This window comes from Hyla sarda, chromosome 13 (assembly GCF_029499605.1).
Source record: "Hyla sarda isolate aHylSar1 chromosome 13, aHylSar1.hap1, whole genome shotgun sequence".
In the NCBI taxonomy this organism is placed as follows: domain Eukaryota; kingdom Metazoa; phylum Chordata; class Amphibia; order Anura; family Hylidae; genus Hyla; species Hyla sarda.
In genome coordinates, this window is record NC_079201.1 from 12,892,992 (window position 1) to 12,912,306 (window position 19,315).

Below are 19,315 nucleotides of genomic sequence, written 5' to 3' on the forward strand. Positions count from 1 at the left end.
TGACATGGACAGAGGTGTCAGCAGAGAGCAATGTGGTCAGACAGAAAGGAAATTTAAAAAGAAAATAACTTCCTGTGGCGCATACAGCAGCTGATAAGTACTGGAAGGATTAAGATTTTTTAATAGAAGTCATTTATAAGTCTGTTTAACTTTCTGGCACCAGTTGATTTAAAAGAAAATGTTTTCCAGTGGAGTACCCCTTTAAAGTTTCCTTTCTTGGTCGTCGTCCCCCTATAAATAGGGAACAAGTTTTGGAGGTGGAAACTGAGGACTCATAAATTGTCCCTGACCTGATGTGATGGGTCCTCGGTGTCAGAAGCCTCTCAGGCAGGGTTCAAGTCCTTCAGGAACGTGTAGGAACTGAGTTCCTGCACTTTTTCCACAGCAGGAACACTATTCCCATTAGCAGAAGTCCTGCAGGACCAGCCCTTGAGTGGAAATGATGGTTGAGTTTCCTCACTTTTCTTTCCAGGACTTGACCCCGGCTCTCAGGACTTATGCCTTTGGCTGTATTATGGATGTGGCTCGTACAGAGTTATAATGTGACACCCGTAGGCTACTGTAGACCTGTACTGCACCTTCTGTGTCTGGGATTTTATATAGGCAGAACAAGGTTCTTCCTCACATAGTCACAAGGAAAGAAGCTGCGGCATGCTCGGACATGATTATATTGAAGATCTTCTTTTTTAGAAGCATTGGTACCTGGAGAACAAACACAGCAGTGCTTCGGATTGCCATTTTAAAGGGGTACTCTGGTGGAAAACTTTTTTTTTTTATCAACTGGTGCCAGAAAGTTAAACAGATTTGTAAATTACGTCTATTAAAAAATCTTAATCCTTCCAGTACTTATTAGCTGCTGAATACTACAGAGGAAATGATTTTCTTTTTGGAACACAGAGCTCTCTGCTGACATCACGAGCACAGTGCTCTCTGCTGACATCTCTGTCCATTTTAAGAACTGTCCAGAGTAGGAGAAAATCCCCATAGAAAACATACGCTGCTCTGGACAGTTCCTAAAATGGACAGAGATGTCAGCAGACAGCACTGTGCTCATGATGTCAGCAGAGAGCACTGTGTTCCAAAAATACAATTATTTCCTCTGTTGTATTTAGCAGCTAATAAGTATTGGAAGGATTAAGATTTTTTAATAGAAGTCATTTACAAATCTGTTTGACTTTCTGGCACCAGTTGATAAAAAAAAAAAAAAAGTTTTCCACCGGAGTACCCCTTTAAGACAGTTTTTCTTGCAAATTAGGACCATATAATTCCAACATAGCCCCCATATACTGCCAAGATAGTACTGCTATATTCAGCCCACAAAATGTCACTCTATTGTGCCCAAGTAATATGCGGTGTCATAATAACACTCATCCCACATAATCATTCGGTTCCCGAAAAATATCACCATACACAGCTGTGATTGGATTCACATTATGACTGTCCCATCTATGGCAAAACGGGATGCTGAGGTATGAGCACGGACAGACATGGGCCCTTGACTTTAAAGGGGTTCTCCGGTAGAAATTTTTTTTGCCAGAAACTTAAACAGATTTGTAAAGTAAGCCACTAGAGAGGGAGAGAGCACACCGTACAGCTTAAACATGCACATATACGATACCACTGGTATAAACAGGCAGCCTCCGGACCCGATAAGTAACAACGCAGCACCTGCGGGGTGCACACACTAGATAAAGTGTGGAGGCCGGAAGAAGGACGTTCCTACGTCCGAAACAGCCGGCGTAGCCTCTGAGCGCCCCTTACCGTCTCCATCTATGCTGTGGTGATCCCGGACCTCGGGCCTGCAGCTGTTTACCCGCGGTGAGTGCACGCTACTCCCTTTCATTGTATAGATTTGTAAATTACTTTAAAATTTAAAAATCTTAATCCTTCCAGTACTTATCAGCTGCTGTATGCTCCAGAGGAAGTTGTGTAGTTCTTTCCAGTCTGACCACAGTGCTCTCTGCTGCCACCTCTGTCCATAGCAACCAATCAGATCGCTTCTTTCATTTTTCAGAGGCCTTGTTAGAAGTGAAAGAGGAGATCTGATTGGTTGCTATGGGCAACTGCTCAACTTTTCCTCTGCACAGGTTTTGATAAATATCCCCTCCTATGTTTTTAGTGAAATTGGATAAAAGTAGGAGTCGAGACAACCCCCTTGTTTAATAATGTATAGTAAGGAGAAGCTTATTCCCTATAATACATCTCAGCTGCTGCACAACCTTTTTTAGAACAGGACGTCAGTGGCGAATTAAATAACATCTCCGTCTGCAAATCTGTCACCTTGGTAATACAGACAGTACCAGCCAAAAAGTGTGCCCGAACTGTCATCCCCAAGGACGAGAAGTGTCTGATCGTGGGGGTCTGTCCCCTTGTCCTGCACGTCTCCAAAGGTGGGGCCTGGTGAGTTGAGCATCGGGAGCCGGCGCCCTGTACAGGTGATCACGGTTGGACCCCCCCCCCCCCGTGATTAGACACTTATCCCCTATCCTGTGGAAAGGAGCGTGACACCAAATATGCACAGACCTTTTAGTGTTCTTGGCACCATTGTACAAGAAAGATATCATGGAGCTATAGAGGGTACAAACCAGAGTAATAGGGGGAATGGGAGGACTACAGGACCCAGAAAAATAAGAATTTGGGTTATTTCATTTCAAAATGAGATGGCTTAGGGGAGGCCTAATAACCATGTATAAATATATCAGGGGACAACAGAGATCTCTCCCAGAACTCTCCCATTTATACCCAGAACTGTATCTACTGTATAACAAGGGGGTTCTTTACTGTAAGAGCAGTGAGACTGTGGAACTTTCTTCTGGAGGAGGTGGTCATGGTGAACTCTGTAAAAGAGATCAGGAGGAGCCTGGATACATTTCTGGAGAGTAATAACATTACAGGTTATCAAAAGTACGGAGAGGTGTGCACCCCTCGCTGGTGTGGATCGCAGTTCGGCGCCACAAGGTGGCTGCCTGTCACAGATGCAAGGAGGGCAGCGGAGGTAAAACCAAACAGGTTTATTTAAGTAAAAGACATACAGAGACAACACGTTTCGCAAGGCTCCCCTTGCTTCGTTAGCTCTCATTAACATTACAGGTTATGGGTACTAGATTTATAGGGACAGAAAGTTCATCCAGGGATTTATTCTAATGCCATATTGGACTCAGGGCCGGCTCTGCCTATAGGCAAATTAGGCAGCCGCCTAGAGCGCCCTCTTGATAGGGGCGTCGCTCTGCCCACCTCAAGAAAGTTAGACAGCAAACATCCGAACCACTCGCTCAACCAGCAGCACCACCATAACCCCCTCCCCCTCTGATGTGTGTAGTAAGTAGTAGTTAGGTGATTACATAATGAGGGGGTTTGCCTTCTTCTGGATAAACACAGCAGGGATATAGGTTGAACTTGATGGACTCTGATCTTTTTTCAACCTTATGAACATAGGGGGAGATTAACAAAACCTGTGTCCAGAAAGAGTTTTGCAGTTGCCCATAGCAACCAATCAGATCACTACTTTCATTTTTCAAGGCCTTTTTGAAAATGAAAGAAGCAATCTGATTGGTTGCTATGGGCAATAGCACCACTTTCCCTCTACACTGGTTTTGATAACTATATGTTGTTTTGCACAAAGGCACAGCACTATCTGTTGCCACTCCACTCCCTGAATCCTTGATCCCACAAGTACAAGCAATGCAAAACATACAAAAGTAAAAAAAAAAAAAAATACAAAATAAAATAAAAAAAAAAAAAAATAAAAAAAACGGCTCATTTTCTCCCCGGGCGCTTCTGGTACTTGAAACTGGAGTTTCTCTGTCACTTTTGAATTTTATGAAACCTTAAAGTGACAACTCGTTTCGGTCCTACATCTGCACCGAAATGCGTTATCCAATAAAGGGTATTTGCTATTCAAAAGTAACAGATGATCTCAGTTTTTTTGCACCATTCTGCATTATTATCATGACACTTTTTTTTATTTAAACTTGTCATAAATGACACATCTATAAAAGTGAAGGTCAGACGAAGATGTTACTTGGCTTTGAGGCTAACTAAACTATGAAGGCACGTCCTCATATAGCTTATGCCGGTGTTTCCCAACCAGGGTGCCTCCAGCTGTTGCAAAACTACCACTCCCAGCATGCCCAGACAGCCAACGGCTGTCTGGGCATGCTGGGAATTGTAGTTTTGCAACAGCTGGAGGCTCCCTGGTTGGGAAACACCGGCTTATTCTATGCACGAACCCTCTCAGAAACACTTTGAGAGTCCTAGAAAGGTAAAGTATACAGGAGAGAATTATTCTTTCTCTTTTTTTTTTATTGTATTCCATCTTTTGGCTACAGCTATAAAAAATCTGCAAAATAAAGTAGAAAATAGTTCAATAGCATGGCTCCATATAAAAGTCTATCTTCTTTATTAAATAAAGCCAATAAAAAAAATATATCCAGTCCACGCGACATGAAAATACTATGCATCAGGCCGGACGGGTTTCCGTCTTGCAACCATAATCATAAGCCCATAAAAGAATCTGCACCGTGAGAATCCAGATTTGTCAGGACTGCAAGGGTCCGTACACACTACGGAAATTAAGCTATTTAAGAAATTAAGGTATTAGGAAACGGTATTGATGTTCTCGTGTAAAGAAAACCAGGAAAAAGCAGGTCTTAGAGGAAAACACAATTGTGGAACAAACTTTGTGACACATTTCAGATCAGGTACTATCCTTAGTCATGGCAATGCATGACTAAAGATCGTGCCTGATCTTAAATGCGTCGGAATTTGTCCCACAGTTGTATTTTCCTGTATGATCCAATCAAGAAAATTCCAGTTTTTAGCATATCCCTGATCCTGGACCTGCTAATTTTTTCTGGATTTCTGTATGGCCAGACTGCGCTGACGGCCATTCCGTGTTCAGGTGGTGGTGATCGTGAAGGAGAGAGCTGTTGTTTGCCTGCTATTTGCTCTCATTTAAGGGGGTACTCCGGTGGAAAACATTTTTTTTTTAAATCAACTGGTGCCAGAAAGTTAAACAGATTTGTTAATTACCTCTATTTAAAATTCTTAACCCTTCCAGTACTTATCAGCTGCTGTATGCTCCACTGGAAGTTCTATTCTTTTTGAATTTCTTTTCTGTCTGACCACAGTGCTCTCTGCTGACACCTCTGTCCATGTCAGGAACTGTCCAGAGTAGGAGAGGTTTACTATGAGGACAGTTCCTGACACAGACAGAGGTGTCAGCAGAGAGCACTGTGGTCAGACAGAAAAGAAATTCAAAAAGAATAGAACTTCCTGTGGAGAATACAGCAGCTGATAAGTACCGGAAGGATTAAGATTTTAAATAGAAGCAATTTACAAATATGTTTAATTTTCTGGCACCAGTTGATTTAAAAAAAAAATAGTTTTCAACCGGAGTACCCCTTTAAAGGGGTCTGTATAGGGACAAATTCCCTTCACCTCCATATTTAAATCAATCCTGTTGGTCTTCATTGTTATCATCATGTTATTACTTGCTATCGACGCTCTTCGGTCCTGTTCACCACCCTCATCACCATACACCTCAACTATCATAATGGAAATGTGAAAAAATAAACAGTTTGGCTTTGTAACCAATAGCAGCGAAGTGAAAAATCAATTTCATAGAAATAAACTCCATGGTGAATCTTTTTAGCATCTAATCTGCGATTGATGGAGAGACGTTATCTTACAAATTGGAAATTTGTTACATTGCTCATTTATCACTTGCTCTTGTCCAGCTAGGGTCCTTAACATTATCTTCTTTAGCTAGATGTGCGGCAAGTTGTAAATCATGTTTCATTATAAACCTAATGATAATTGGATTTAACCATGTCAGCTGTGTTATTGTGATGAAGCATTTTTTTTTGGGTACGGCGAAAAGAGAATAGTATGAATTTCGACTTGGGGCCCAACTGGACAGAACATGGTGATGTCTTTACAGAGTTGTATTTACAGATAGGCCCACAAAGCACTGGCCTAGGGCAGCAGTTTAAGGGGGGGGGAGGCGGCAGAAATGCTTCCTTGTAATACACCACTGGCCTTCCCACCGGGGCTGATCCGGCACCACACCCAGGCATAAGAGGAGTGGAGGTAAAAGGAGGCACTGAGTGGGAAGGAGTACAGTTTTTATCTGTGTGTGCGCCTTTAAGACTCACACAGAGTTAAAGGGGTACTTCAACAAAAAACATCTTATCCCCTATCCAAAGGACAGGGCTTAAGGTGTCTGACCACTGGGGACCCCCGCGATCTCCAGGTCAGAAGTAGCGGTGTCCGGAACACAGAAGCTTTGAGCTTCTATGTTCGTGACGTCATGTCACGCTCTCCATTCATGTCTATGGGAGGGGGCATGATGGCTACTACGTAGTCGTCACGTCTCCTCCCATAGACATGAATGTAGCGGGCATGGCGGCTGTAGTCACCAGTCATCCTGGAGGGAGCAAAGTTTGCTCCATGAACAGATGACTAGGGTGCCGCACCGGAGATCGTGGGGGTCCCCAGTGGTGGGACCATCGCAATCTTGATCGGACCCCTACGATCAAGATGTTTTTCGGCAGAGTACTAAGGGGACAAAGTCAGTCTCCAAGCCCGAACTACAAATATGGGTCAACTGATCTTTGACTTGTATGCAGAACCAGGGGCGTAGCTCTAGGGGGTGCAGAGGTAGCAGTCACACCAGGGCCCTAGTGTCAAAGGAAGCCCTAAAGCCGACCTTCTCATAAGAGACCAGTATTATAATTGGCACATAAAGATACAAATTACTCCTCTGTGAAGAACGCAATGAGATAGGCACAAATTAAGTCAACTATAAAGGCAAAATCCAAGAGAGCATTAGCAGCTTTAGCAATGAGCATACGATCAGACCTTTGAATACTGTCTCCCCCAGCCGAGCATTTTCCACCACCGAGTGCCCCTCACAATTTGAGAAGCAATGGATTAGTACATTGATATGGCGGAAGTTTAAAAGTATAAGAGTGATATAGTAGTATTTAAAAGAATCCATAAAATATAGCTAAATTCTAAGCAGAGAAAAAGTAAGACAAGTAAAGAAGACAAACTAAAAGTAGACACCAAAACAAGACAAACTAAACAAAAGGGTAAATAGTGCTTGAGAGAAAAATGTACTACACAGTGTATTAGAAGAATAGGAGACTATGCGAGTTGAAAGCTTTACACTGTCAATCCAAAGTTCTACTGGTAGATGACCTTTTCGAAGCAAAAGAGCAACTTAAAGCTCCTGGACACCGATGCAAAGTCTGCCAAAATATATCCAACCTACAATGTGCCATGTATAATACTGGCGTGTTCATGTGTGCATTGGGACCCTTGCTCCTCATCAGGTATAAGGACCAGATGTGACCACAACTCTTGCATCCCCTAAAACCACGGCATTCTTCTGGAGCATGTAGAATGGTATAGAGAGTTACAAAAGTGTTAATATGAGTCATAAAGAATTGAAATAACCAAGGCTAGGTTCACACTGCCGTTGTGCTCAGACCCATTTAGGGTCCATCCGGCTCTTTTTCTTGCACCGAACAGACACAGCACAACTGGGCACCGTCAAGTCCCGATAGATCCTATTGACTTGAATGGGGTCAGTCAGTAGGGTGTCTGATATTTTTCGGAGTTGAGCGGAGAAAAAAATATTGGATATGCAGTATCTTTATATCTCCGCTCAACTCCCGTCCTTTAGCGGAGCATGGCGGCAGTGTGAACGAGCCCTAAGGCAGAATTTAAAGTCGTATTCCGGGCAAAAACATCTTATCCCCTATCCAAAGGATGGGACCACCCGTGATCTCCGTGCAGCACCCGCATTCTATGCGGAGCTGCGTCTCTAGTCTGGGAAGCCTCCGGGTTTCCGGGACAGGGCACATGACGTCACGCCACGCCCCCTCCATTCATGTCTATGGGAGGGGGCGTGATAAAGAGATAACTGTAGGCATTAGAGCTCACCTCAGGGCTTGATTAACAGCTGAGACTGCTCACTACTACTCTATAATGTCTTCCATGTTGCTGCAGTTGTCTTAAGGAGTACTATAAAGAGCAAGATCCTCTCTTCTGTGTGTGTGTGTGTGTGTGTGTGTGTGTGTGTACAGTGTATAGGAGACATTATAGAGGCTAGGGCTCCACCATTTAGATAAGGGATAACTGAAGTAGATGAAGTCTATAGAGGGGGAAACTGGTAAAAAAAAATGCCCTGTACAAATTATGTAATGGCCCGAAACACACATGACAACTTATCCTGAAAAGTTACCTAAAATTACAGGAACGCTTTAAGCCTTAAATACATTTTTGTGTTGTTATAAAGGAAAATGTTTACATGGGACTGGCAAAAATAATAAAAAAAACAACCTTAAGTTCAATGAAAAAGAATTTCTCCCAATAAATCTACTTTATGTTACTTTTAATGGATGCCAAAAAGACATATTAGGGTATTAATTCACCAAACCCACTTACAAAATCTATTTTGACTTTGGCAAAAGTGAGAAAAAAGGGTGTTTACTAGTATGCCCCCACCTGCATGAATAAAATAATTGGTTCTTGTTCTAAGCTAATACACATCAATAATGGGACTAGCAGGGTGCCCTCTATCCCCGCTGCTTATTATTCTTGTATGAGGACCTGCTGATAGAGATTAGAAGTAACATAAATCATCAGAGGCTACAAGGTGAGCGATGGAGAGTATAAGCCTTAGAAATAGATCTCTTAATATATCCATCCAGTCTCCATGGTACCCCCATCCACAATGGAAGAGTCTCCATATCAAGCACTTATATGTCCTTTCTGGAACAGTTCCCTCTTTCTTCTACAAAAAGGTTTATGGGAATTCGACATGGATTTTGTTCTAAATAGGGACCATCCTCCTGCTCTATAACATGATACCTGCAGATTATACTGTATTGTATATATCATCTGCTCAGCTCCTCCTGCTCTATAACATGATACCTGCAGATTGTACTGTATTGTATATGTCATCTGCTCAGCTCCTCCTGCTCTATATCATACCTGCAGATTATACTGTATTGTATATATTATCTGCTCAGCTCCTCCTGCTCTATAAAATGATACCTGCAGATTGTACTGTATTGTATATATCATCTGCTCAGCTCCTCCTGCTCTATGACATGATACCTGTAGATTGTACTGTATTGTATATATCATCTGCTCAGCTCCTCCTGCTCTATAACATGATACCTGCAGATTGTACTGTATTGTATATATCATCTGCTCAGCTCCTCCTGCTCTATGACACGATACCTGCAGATTGTACTGTATTGTATATATCATCTGCTCGGCTCCTCCTGCCCTATAACATGTTACCTGCACATTGTACTGTATTGTATATATCATCTGCTCAGCTTCTCCTGCTCTATAACATGATACCTGCAGATTGTAATGTATTGTAGATATAATCTGCTCTGCTCCTCCTGCTCTATAACATGATACCTGCAGATTGTACTGTATTGTATATATCATCTGCTCAGCTCCTCCTGCCCAATAACATGATACCTGCAGATTGTACTGTATTGTATATATCATCTGCTCAGCTCCTCCTGCTCTATAACATGATACCTGCAGATTGTACTGTATTGTATATATAATCTGCTTAGCTCCTCCTGCTCTATAACCTGATACCTGCAGATTGTACAGTACTGTATTGTATATATCATCTGCTCAGCTCCTCCTGCTCTATAACATGATACCTGTAGATTGTACTGTATTGTATATATCATCTGCTCAGCTCCTCCTGCTCTATAACATGATACCTGCAGATTGTACTGTATTGTATATATCATCTGCTCAGCTCCTCCTGCTCTATGACACGATACCTGCAGATTGTACTGTATTGTATATATCATCTGCTCAGCTCCTCCTGCCCTATAACATGTTACCTGCAGATTGTACTGTATTGTATATATCATCTGCTCAGCTTCTCCTGCTCTATAACATGATACCTGCAGATTGTACTGTATTGTATATATCATCTGCTCAGCTCCTCCTGCCCAATAACATGATACCTGCAGATTGTACTGTATTGTATATATCATCTGCTCAGCTCCTCCTGCTCTATAACATGATACCTGCAGATTGTACTGTATTGTATATATAATCTGCTCAGCTCCTCCTGCTCTATAACCTGATACCTGCAGATTGTACAGTACTGTATTGTATATATCATCTGCTCAGCTCCTCCTGCTCTATAACATGTTACCTGCAGATTGTACTGTATTATATATATCATCTGCTCAGCTCCTCCTGCTCTATAACATGATACCTGCAGATTGTACTGTATTGTATATATCATCTGCTCAGCTCCTCTTGCTCTATAACATGTTACCTGCAGATTGTACTGTATTGTAGATATAATCTGCTCAGCTCCTCCTGCTCTATAACATGATACCTGCAGATTGTACTGTATTGTATATGTCATCTGCTCAGCTCCTCCTGCTCTGTAACATGATACCTGCAGATTGTCCTGTATTGTATATATCATCTGCTCAGCTCCTCCTGCTCTATAACATGTTACCTGCAGATTGTACTGTATTGTATATATCATCTGCTCAGCTCCTCCTGCTCTTTAACATGATACCTGCAGATTGTACTGTATTGTATATATCATCTGCTCAGCTTCTCCTGCTCTATAACATGATACCTGCAGATTAGACAGCATAATACAGGTTCCTGTTAACATTTACTTTCTCCTTCAGAATTGTTGGGTGTTCAGATGAATTTGTTATTTGTTTGACAGGAGACCACACTATGTAGGGCACCTGGTTCTTGCAAGTCTTAAAGTAGAATTTTAACCAAGACTGGAGCCATTGTTGCCTGGTGGCTTTTCCAGTGATACTTTAGTGCCTATTTATCCACGTAACTTAGTTTATCTTTATTCTATATTACGAGCAGATACTTGCATTACAACCTTTTCATTGAAAAGCAGGAGAAAAAAACACCATGGCCCTTAGATAAAGGCATGATGACAAGTTGTCCATTCTGATTGGCTGCAGTAACATGATATGAGGTTATTATGTACAACATATTAACCTGCCAAAATCTAAAGGAAATAGCAACAGGGACAGATTGGGACCAGTGGGGGACCTGAACACAATTACAAAGATAAGTATATGGCAGAGTTCATTATTTTTCACAATGAGGACTCTTAGTAGAGTTTCCTATTCTTCTAAAACTTCCTTTAAGCTATGTGTATTGTCATTTAATGATAATGACCAAATTATTTCAAATTTTTGGCACCATAAGTGGTCTACCTCGCAACGTGTGGAAGGAATTTTTTTGTTACCATTGATAATATGATGACACATATTTAGCAGAAGATTTTTTTAAAGAAGAAAAATAACATTTTAGTTATTTCTTTAAAGAAAACTGACAGTGCAGAAGATTTAAAGGGCAATTCTATCTATGGAGATCATTTGTAAGTTTGTTTACACAGTAAATCAGTTTATATTAAATAATGCAAGTTTATGTGCACATTTCTAATGACCCTAATATGGACCGTATACTGCCATATACTGCCAGATCAGGGGTGACCATTAAGGACTATCTGTAGTAGTTTTGAACCCCTTGAAATATCACAGGCTCCATTTAGAAGACAAACACATACACAATCCCCTACAGGAATTTTTCCATTGTTTCCCAACCAAGGTTCCATCGACGCTTGAGGATCCTTGGAACCTGGATAGGATTTCCTCATTACCATTCAGAAGATGAATACGTACTCAATCACATACAGGAAGTCTATCGTTTCCCAACCAAGGTTCCATCGATCCTTGAGGATCTTTAAATCTTGGTTAAGATTTCCCCATTACAAGCTCCATTCCAAAGATGACTGCATATTAAATCACCTACAGGAATTCTTTCATCGTTTCCTTGCCAAGGTTTCATCGCCCCATAAGGATCCTTAGAACCTGGTTAGGATTTCCTCATTACCCATTCAGAAGATCACATACAGGAATTCTGTCATTTCCCAACCAAGGTCCAATCGACCCTTGAGGATCCTTGGAACCTGGTTAGGATTTTCTCATTACCCATTCAGAAGATGAATAATTTACTCAATTTCCTACAGGAATTCTATTGGTTCCCAACCAAGGTACCATCGCCCCATAAGAATCCTTAGAACCTGGTTAGGGTTTCCTCATTACCCATTCAGATGATGTATATGTGCTCAATTTCCGACAGGAATTCTATCGTTTTCCAACCAAGGTTCCATTGACCCTTGAGGATCTTTAAATCTTTGTTAGGATTTCCCCATTACAAACTCCCTCCCAAAGATAAATACACACTTAATTACCTACAGAAATTCTATTGTTTCCCATCCAAAGTTCCATCCCCCCCCATGAGGATCCTTCAAACCTAGTTAGGATTTCCTCATTAAAGGCATAGATGAATACATACTAAATCACTTATAGGAATTTTTCTATCGTTTCCAAACCAACGGAGCGCTGTGCAGGTACCAGCAGTTGGACCCCCCCGCGATCAGACACCTATCCCCTAATCTTTGGATAGGGGATACATTTTTTTTAGATTGGACTACCCCTTTAAGACATTTTTTCATATATTTTTTTCCTTTTCACCTCTTCCTTCCTTTACATGTCAATTTGCTTGTTGCTATTAATCCTTATATACCCTAAGTATTGACCAATAGAAGATGTATCAACCTCAGTCGCTGGTCCATTCTCCCATTTTCATTAGTAAGAGAGTTATTTATGTCCTAATGTTTCTGGGAATTGCAGTGATTTAACCAATGCAGTCCAATTTAACCAAGATATAGGAAGATTGCCGCTGTCTATTAATTGCTAATGTACTTAGAGCCGTACAGGATCAGTTTCTTTATATTCTAAAGCTTGCAATCAAATATTTGTATCTCCGAGAGAGGGAAAAAAAAGACCCATATATAGCTGCTGGAAGATATGTGTTCATTGTAACACTATCCTTTATTGCCCTGAGTAACACATTATAGAAGTAATCATTATCGGTACGGTAACACAGCTCATAAAAATCCGCTCAATAAAATTAGCATGATCTTCATCCCCACAGGCTACTCTTCCAATATCATCATCTCCATGCAAACCTAAGAAACTAAATCCCTACTTTCATTACGAATACAAAGCTCTTGGTGAACATCAAATGACTTGGTTAGTCCCTACGACCAGGGTCACACAATGGATGGGGCAATTGGGTCAAATCTTGTTACCCCCAAGGCCGCTTATCTTAATGATCTTAACACTCTTTACCAAGTCTACTACTGTTTTATATATTGAATTATTTATGAATAATTCTACCGCATGGTTGAACGTTGACCAAACAGCATCACAAATACCTTCTATTTCCAAGTAAACCAATGAAGACCCAGAACTGATGGTTTCAGATTTGACCACTAGGTTGATTTAATCTTCTTTATTACTGTCACCAAACTAAACTTTTAATATCTTGTTCCTTATGTAATTATAAGACACTTTGCTATTTACTTGCTGTTAAAATTCTCAACCTTATATGTTTTAATGTGATTGACAAAATGGCCACTAGGTGGTTCTGTTTTGTTTCCTGTACAAATCAAACAGTTAGTTTGGTCACCTGGCAGGAGACCAAACTCAGGAAGTGCGTTCGGGGCATGGCGAGGCACAGCTCTCGCAGGCTTCAGTGATGCCGCCCCTGCTGGGGAATGCCAACTTTCTCCTTCCGGGAGCTCACACAATGTATGCAAGGGGAAAGGTATGATACAGAGAGTTTTAAAGCTCGGAAAAAAAATTACTTAATCTGCGTTAGTTTAGAAAATATGGTTTGATGACAGGTACTCTTTAAGTTAGGGTCACATCACATTTGGGCTGTAGATCGACAGTATATGTCAGTATATTGGCAAAATAGTATGCCCACATACTGTATACCATATAAACAAAAGGTTGTCGGCAAAAAATGAAAAAGAAAACACCTGGTCCATATATTCTTCTATTTTTTTAATTATTATTTTGTAATCATATGTTAGAAGATACATGTTTATTCCAGGCAGGTTACTAACTTACTGTGGAATTACCATCCACTGGAATTTTGCACCAAGCATCTACTGCTCTTTCAGTGCTCATATTGGTCCCAATGGCTTTGACTAAACTGAAGACGAAACATAATCCTTAATAGACTGTACTTGCTCCAGTCCATGCTTCATGAACTATACTGGCGGCATACAGCATGAATCAAGTCCTGGGAAAAAGGTGTGGGAACTCCCAAGATTTCACTCAAGGGCCGGTCTTGAAGGACTCCTGCTAATGGGAATGGAGTTCCTGCTGTGGAAAAAGTGCAGGAACTCAGTTCCCAATCGTTCCTGTAGGACTTAAGCCCTGGCATATACAGCCTTAATATGATGAGCTTTATAAATTTTTACTGCACAAAAGTTAGGGAAGAGACTATTCCAAATGCTCTTCAGCTAAGTCATAGAGGTTCCCACCACGATAAAAAAAGATTTTTTTTACCATCTGAAGCAAGGAAGTACTATATATACCATAGGGCTAGCCCATGGAGCTGTTTTGGGTCAGAGAGTAGGCTCAGCTGAGGTTGGCTGAATCTCTTATTTTAGTCACAGTAGTAAAAACCTGTTCACAGACTCCCAACAACATTAACCAGAGCCAAGGGTCCTAGAAAGAAAATGGGAAGCAAACGGGTTGTCCAATATGGTTAGTGTTAATGGTAACGATACCCAGTACCAGAGGTGAGTCCAATTTTACTCTTGGCTTTGACCGCCCCCCACCTCTATATACAACATTGCTGTGTAGCTTTTATCCTGTGCCCAGCACCGTAATCCCATACATTGACTACCAATAGAATGATAAAAGAATGTAATACTCTAACATTTTTCTAAAGTAAAAAATGCAAAGACTCAAATAATTAAAAATAGGAAATGTGGCAGAATGATGATTAGTCAATTAAACAGATGTTCCCATTAGGCGAATATAGACAGAAATGAATTCAGCGAAACCCAGTATGAGACCTGAATTCATCTGTGGGGTGTATGTTAGGAGAAAGGTTATTGACTAATGATAATTTTTGTTTTCGGAATTTAATGACATCCATTTTGACTCCAATGTTAAAACTGATTATTGAGGTGAGCGCTCTGGTCTCCCAGTCACCTATCTGCATAAGCAAACACCTTCCCTGCTCTATTCTTTCTCTTTCCTCTTTTCTTCTCTCTATCTACCATGTTCTACGGCTTGTGCAAAATTTCACATTGATGTAGTAACACCAACCTGCCTGACGTGCCCTGGGAGATATCACGACCAAACCCCTTCTCTAGAGTTCCCATCCATTTCACTGAAGGTCCAACCTTAGTCGTACAGTTACGATGGCAAAAGACTAAACACCATTGGAGGAATTGATTGTATTATGTAATAATAAAGTCACAGTTGATAAAGCATAAATATTTATGGATACAGCAGATCCAAGGATTATAGAATTATGGCCTATCTAGAATCTTCCCCGTTCCCATAGTAAGACTCCACACAAGTAGGAGACCCCCTCAAAAAAAGTCCGGGATAACTACAAAACATGTCTGGCTAGATTATCTGAGACTCGATTGGGACTTGCTCACATAACAGTGTGCACTACTGGGTGAAATGTTTTTGTATATCCATTTGGGATGGACGTTTTTATGCATTTTTTGTAATTGTGAAAAATGTGGAATATAAATTATCCGCAAGTTGAATATTGTAGTCTACCTGTGTCTTACATATTTTACTGTAGGACCTGTACAGCAGGTTCATGGTCCTCCCCTTTTTGTATATAGAAAATTTACCTTACGGGCACTTTCCAATTTGTTGTAAATTTTATCAATATCGAGCTCTAGTGGTGAACAAAATGTTAACTCTTCCTAGAATATAGAATGTAGAATGTTAACTCTTCCTACATTGCCCAATATCCAACCTATATTGACTTACTGAGATGAACAGTACCATGTATGGGTCATGACCCCCCCCCCCCCCCGGCCACAGATTGTACAGTAATAGTGTTGGGTGAGGGAAGCCCACAGGTCGTGAATACGCCAGACTGTTAAGGTGGCTATACATCACTGTCGGCCAAACGATTATCTCTCTAGACCTCCCCATACACAGGAATGTTCAGCATGGCCACATATTCGTGTTTCCTTTATGGGAAGGTAGGGGTGAGCCACAGCCAGACAGCATCAGTGGGGGCTTATCTCCCCCAGAACAATAGGATTGGGTTGTAAAAATCCAATGACCCGACCCTACTCTTTACCAGGAGAACCAGGATACCACCATACACATTAGACTCCAAACTGTGAACCTCCAGATGTGGTCTCCAAACTGTGGACCTCCAGATGTGGTCTCCAAACTGTGGACCTCCAAATGTTTCAAAACTACAACATGATCTAGTCGGGGGGGGGGGGGGGGCGGAGGAGAATCAGGAGGCCACCATACACTTTAGACCAGTATTGTCCAAACTGTGGGCCTCCAGATATTTTAAAACTACAACCGTTGTCTGTCCGGGCATGCTGGGAATTGTTGTTTTGAAGCATGTGAAAGTCCACAATTTTGAGACCGCTGCCTTAGACCGTTGGCAGGTTCAATCAACTTTAGTCATAGGTGTATAGGCACCTTTTGTGCTGCCACCTCTAAATAATTTAATTGATGTGTTCCACACACACCCCTCCCCTTTTTTGCCAAAATGATCACATGGTGTCTTAATAATCAACTGCGACCTGTGGGCTAACCTGATGTTTAACTGCCCTGCAGTGCCACCACAGGTGAAAAGAGGTATTACATCAAAATCCAAACTGCTGTTGTGCAATGTATAGATGCCTGGGGTCCTCCAGAGTGAGGGACACTCTTTGCAACCCCCTTTTGACATAATTATTTATTTATTTATTTTATAAGGTTTGCAGTATATACATTTTAACCATCCTATGTCTACATTTTGCAGAAAGAATAGTTAGAAGCCTTATATAGGCAATAATAAAACATTCCTATAGGTGTATCCTGTATGTTATGTAGTTAGGTACCATGGATTCCAATGCAATACATTATGCAGGTTAAGGGTGAGGTGATGGATCTGATTTAGTTTTATATATGATGGGAGAACCAGGAATCTTTCTTATGATACATATATATCTGCCACCATGGTATACGAAGCAAAACAGTACAAAAAAAAAAAAACTGATAAGACTCAATATTTTATCACTGGAAGTTGACATTGAAGGCAACCTCAAGATCCAGACCATATATCTCTCCTTGATCGGAATGTCTTCTATTTCATAGGGTTGATATATATATATATATATATATATATATATATGTTTTTTTTTTTTTTTTTTTTTTTCGACGTTCTAAATAATGCATAAAAAAAAATATTTTTATAAAAAAAAGTCGTATTTTTTCCTGGGCTAGAAAAGTTGGAACGAAAATGGAACGGACGGGGATAAATGCTCAGCGAGGTATGAAAAGTTGCGCCGGCAGATTCTTGCGAGTATGAAAACGACTTGACTTGTGATGCAGTGACAATGACAAGGAATGCAGCGCTTAGGCGAGAAGACAGAAGAGCTGTGGAGAATACAAACAAGGGTAAGTCTGGGAGGCAAGCTACTACATTGGCGGAGATGGCAGGGCTGATGGGAGAGATGCAGTGAAGGCGAGAGATGATGCACCACCGGTGGACATGATGAAGCTGGTGTTAGGCTGATGAGACGTCTCGTAGGAGGTGCAAAGTAAACAGGCACATAAAGCAGAACAGCGGACATCAAGGGGGGGGGGGGGTAGGGTGCAACGGGGGTGACAAAGGTCAGCAGGGACTACAATACTGAACAAGGGGGAAGGCAATGGGCACTGGAGAGGCTCATGAGATAATATGGGTCAGTTTGCCGTAGCGAGTGCTAAGTAGATTTTATATGATGATGGCCACTGTGTTACGTACAGGTGGCAGAAATATGCAGACTAAAGCAAGCATGGGGGGGGGGGGGGGAATACTTGCCCTATTCCGGTATAGAATCCCTGTATGTATGTAAGGTATCCCGCAGCCTACACTATATGTATGATTGAGTGCTTAAGCATTGATTGCAGCTTTTTTTCTCTCTCTCACGGCAGAAAGGAACCGGTTTCATGCAGAAGTGCAATGTGCCAGGATCTGCAAAGGTGTCTTGGTGGTAAAGCTGCTATAGGTTCTAGATTTAGCCATGAAGGGACCAAGTGCAACAGTGTGTGCTACTACTATTTTGGGGGGTCTTCAGGCCCTGACTGTATTATTATTATTATTATTTTTTTTTTGTGGTGGTGGTGAGGGGGGGGGGGGGTGCATTTCTGTTATTCTATTTGGTATTTTTGAATGGGCTTCAAAGTGAACATATCATGGGGAGGAGAGGGGGGGTCCTTGTCTGGTCACTACCGCCCCCCCACTTCAGAAGCAGCACTGCGGAGAATTGGCTCCCCCCACCTCCCCGCTTGTCAGATTCCAGCACTTACCTTGACTGGTGCCCCCCTCTCCCTCCTCGCACTCAGTCAGGTTGTTGAGCATCCTGTCTCTCTCCTTTGCTGCTCCCCTCTCACAGTCTCTCTCTCAGGCTCCTTTCCTTCCTTTCCAGGGACTGATGCCTAATACTGCAGCGATGCTCAGTGTGTGATAGAGAGTGAGAGAGGAGGAGGAGGCTGCAGTGCAGAGATCCTTCAGCGCGCACACTCACAGCCCCATGTACAGGGAGAGAGGGAGGGTGAGTGAGGGAGGGGAGGCAGAGAGAGCGAGAGAGATGGGGGAGAAATAGAGACACTGGAAGGGGAGAAGGAGGGGGCAATGGAATAAAAGCTGGAGAAAAACATGACGGAGTGAGCTGTGCGGATGACAGGGAATGGGCATCACAGGGAGATACTGTATATGGGAATTCCCTGCATCTCTGTCTGCTTCATCAGCTCTTAAGGTGCCGATTGCCGTCCCGATGAATCGGAGGAAATTCTGGACGTGAGCAATCGTTCACCAGGGTGATGACGGCTGTCAGAGACATTCTTAAAATATAGATCAGACATATCGAATATTTCTTTTTCTTTCTTCATTTCTTTTTTTTCACGTTCATAATCTAGCCAGCTGAGTGACGTATCTAAGAAATAGTCTAGAATCTTACATCAGACCTAAAAAAGTTTGAGCGTGAGTAGAGTCATTGGGCGTCTTCATTGAGGGTCCTATCCTAGTAGGGGTATGACAGATCCATTGGTGGACAATACTAGTTACATGACTGATTTGAGGTCGGGGTGATTGAAAAAGATGTAAGAGAGGTGAAGAAGTAGGTAATGTGGTACCTATATCTCTGAAACGGTCATCA

General features: G+C 41.7%; 2 protein-coding genes across 10 annotated transcripts in view; one reads left to right on the forward strand and one right to left on the reverse strand.

The window, feature by feature from the left end:
• Window positions 1-18,681, reverse strand: part of SLC12A5 (solute carrier family 12 member 5) — an 85,520-nt gene extending 66,839 nt beyond the window's left edge. The window contains exon 1 of one of the 2 annotated variants that reach the window (XM_056549992.1): window positions 18,468-18,681. In XM_056549992.1, coding sequence (XP_056405967.1) covers window positions 18,468-18,519 — 52 coding nt within the window. In that variant the 5' untranslated portion in view covers window positions 18,520-18,681. The remainder of the gene's footprint in view (window positions 1-18,467) is intronic. The other variant, XM_056549991.1, reaches the window with a different exon arrangement.
• ZNF335 (zinc finger protein 335) overlaps window positions 1-19,315 on the forward strand; it is a 346,490-nt gene that overhangs the window by 92,980 nt on the left and 234,195 nt on the right. The gene's annotated exons all lie outside the window — the stretch shown is intronic.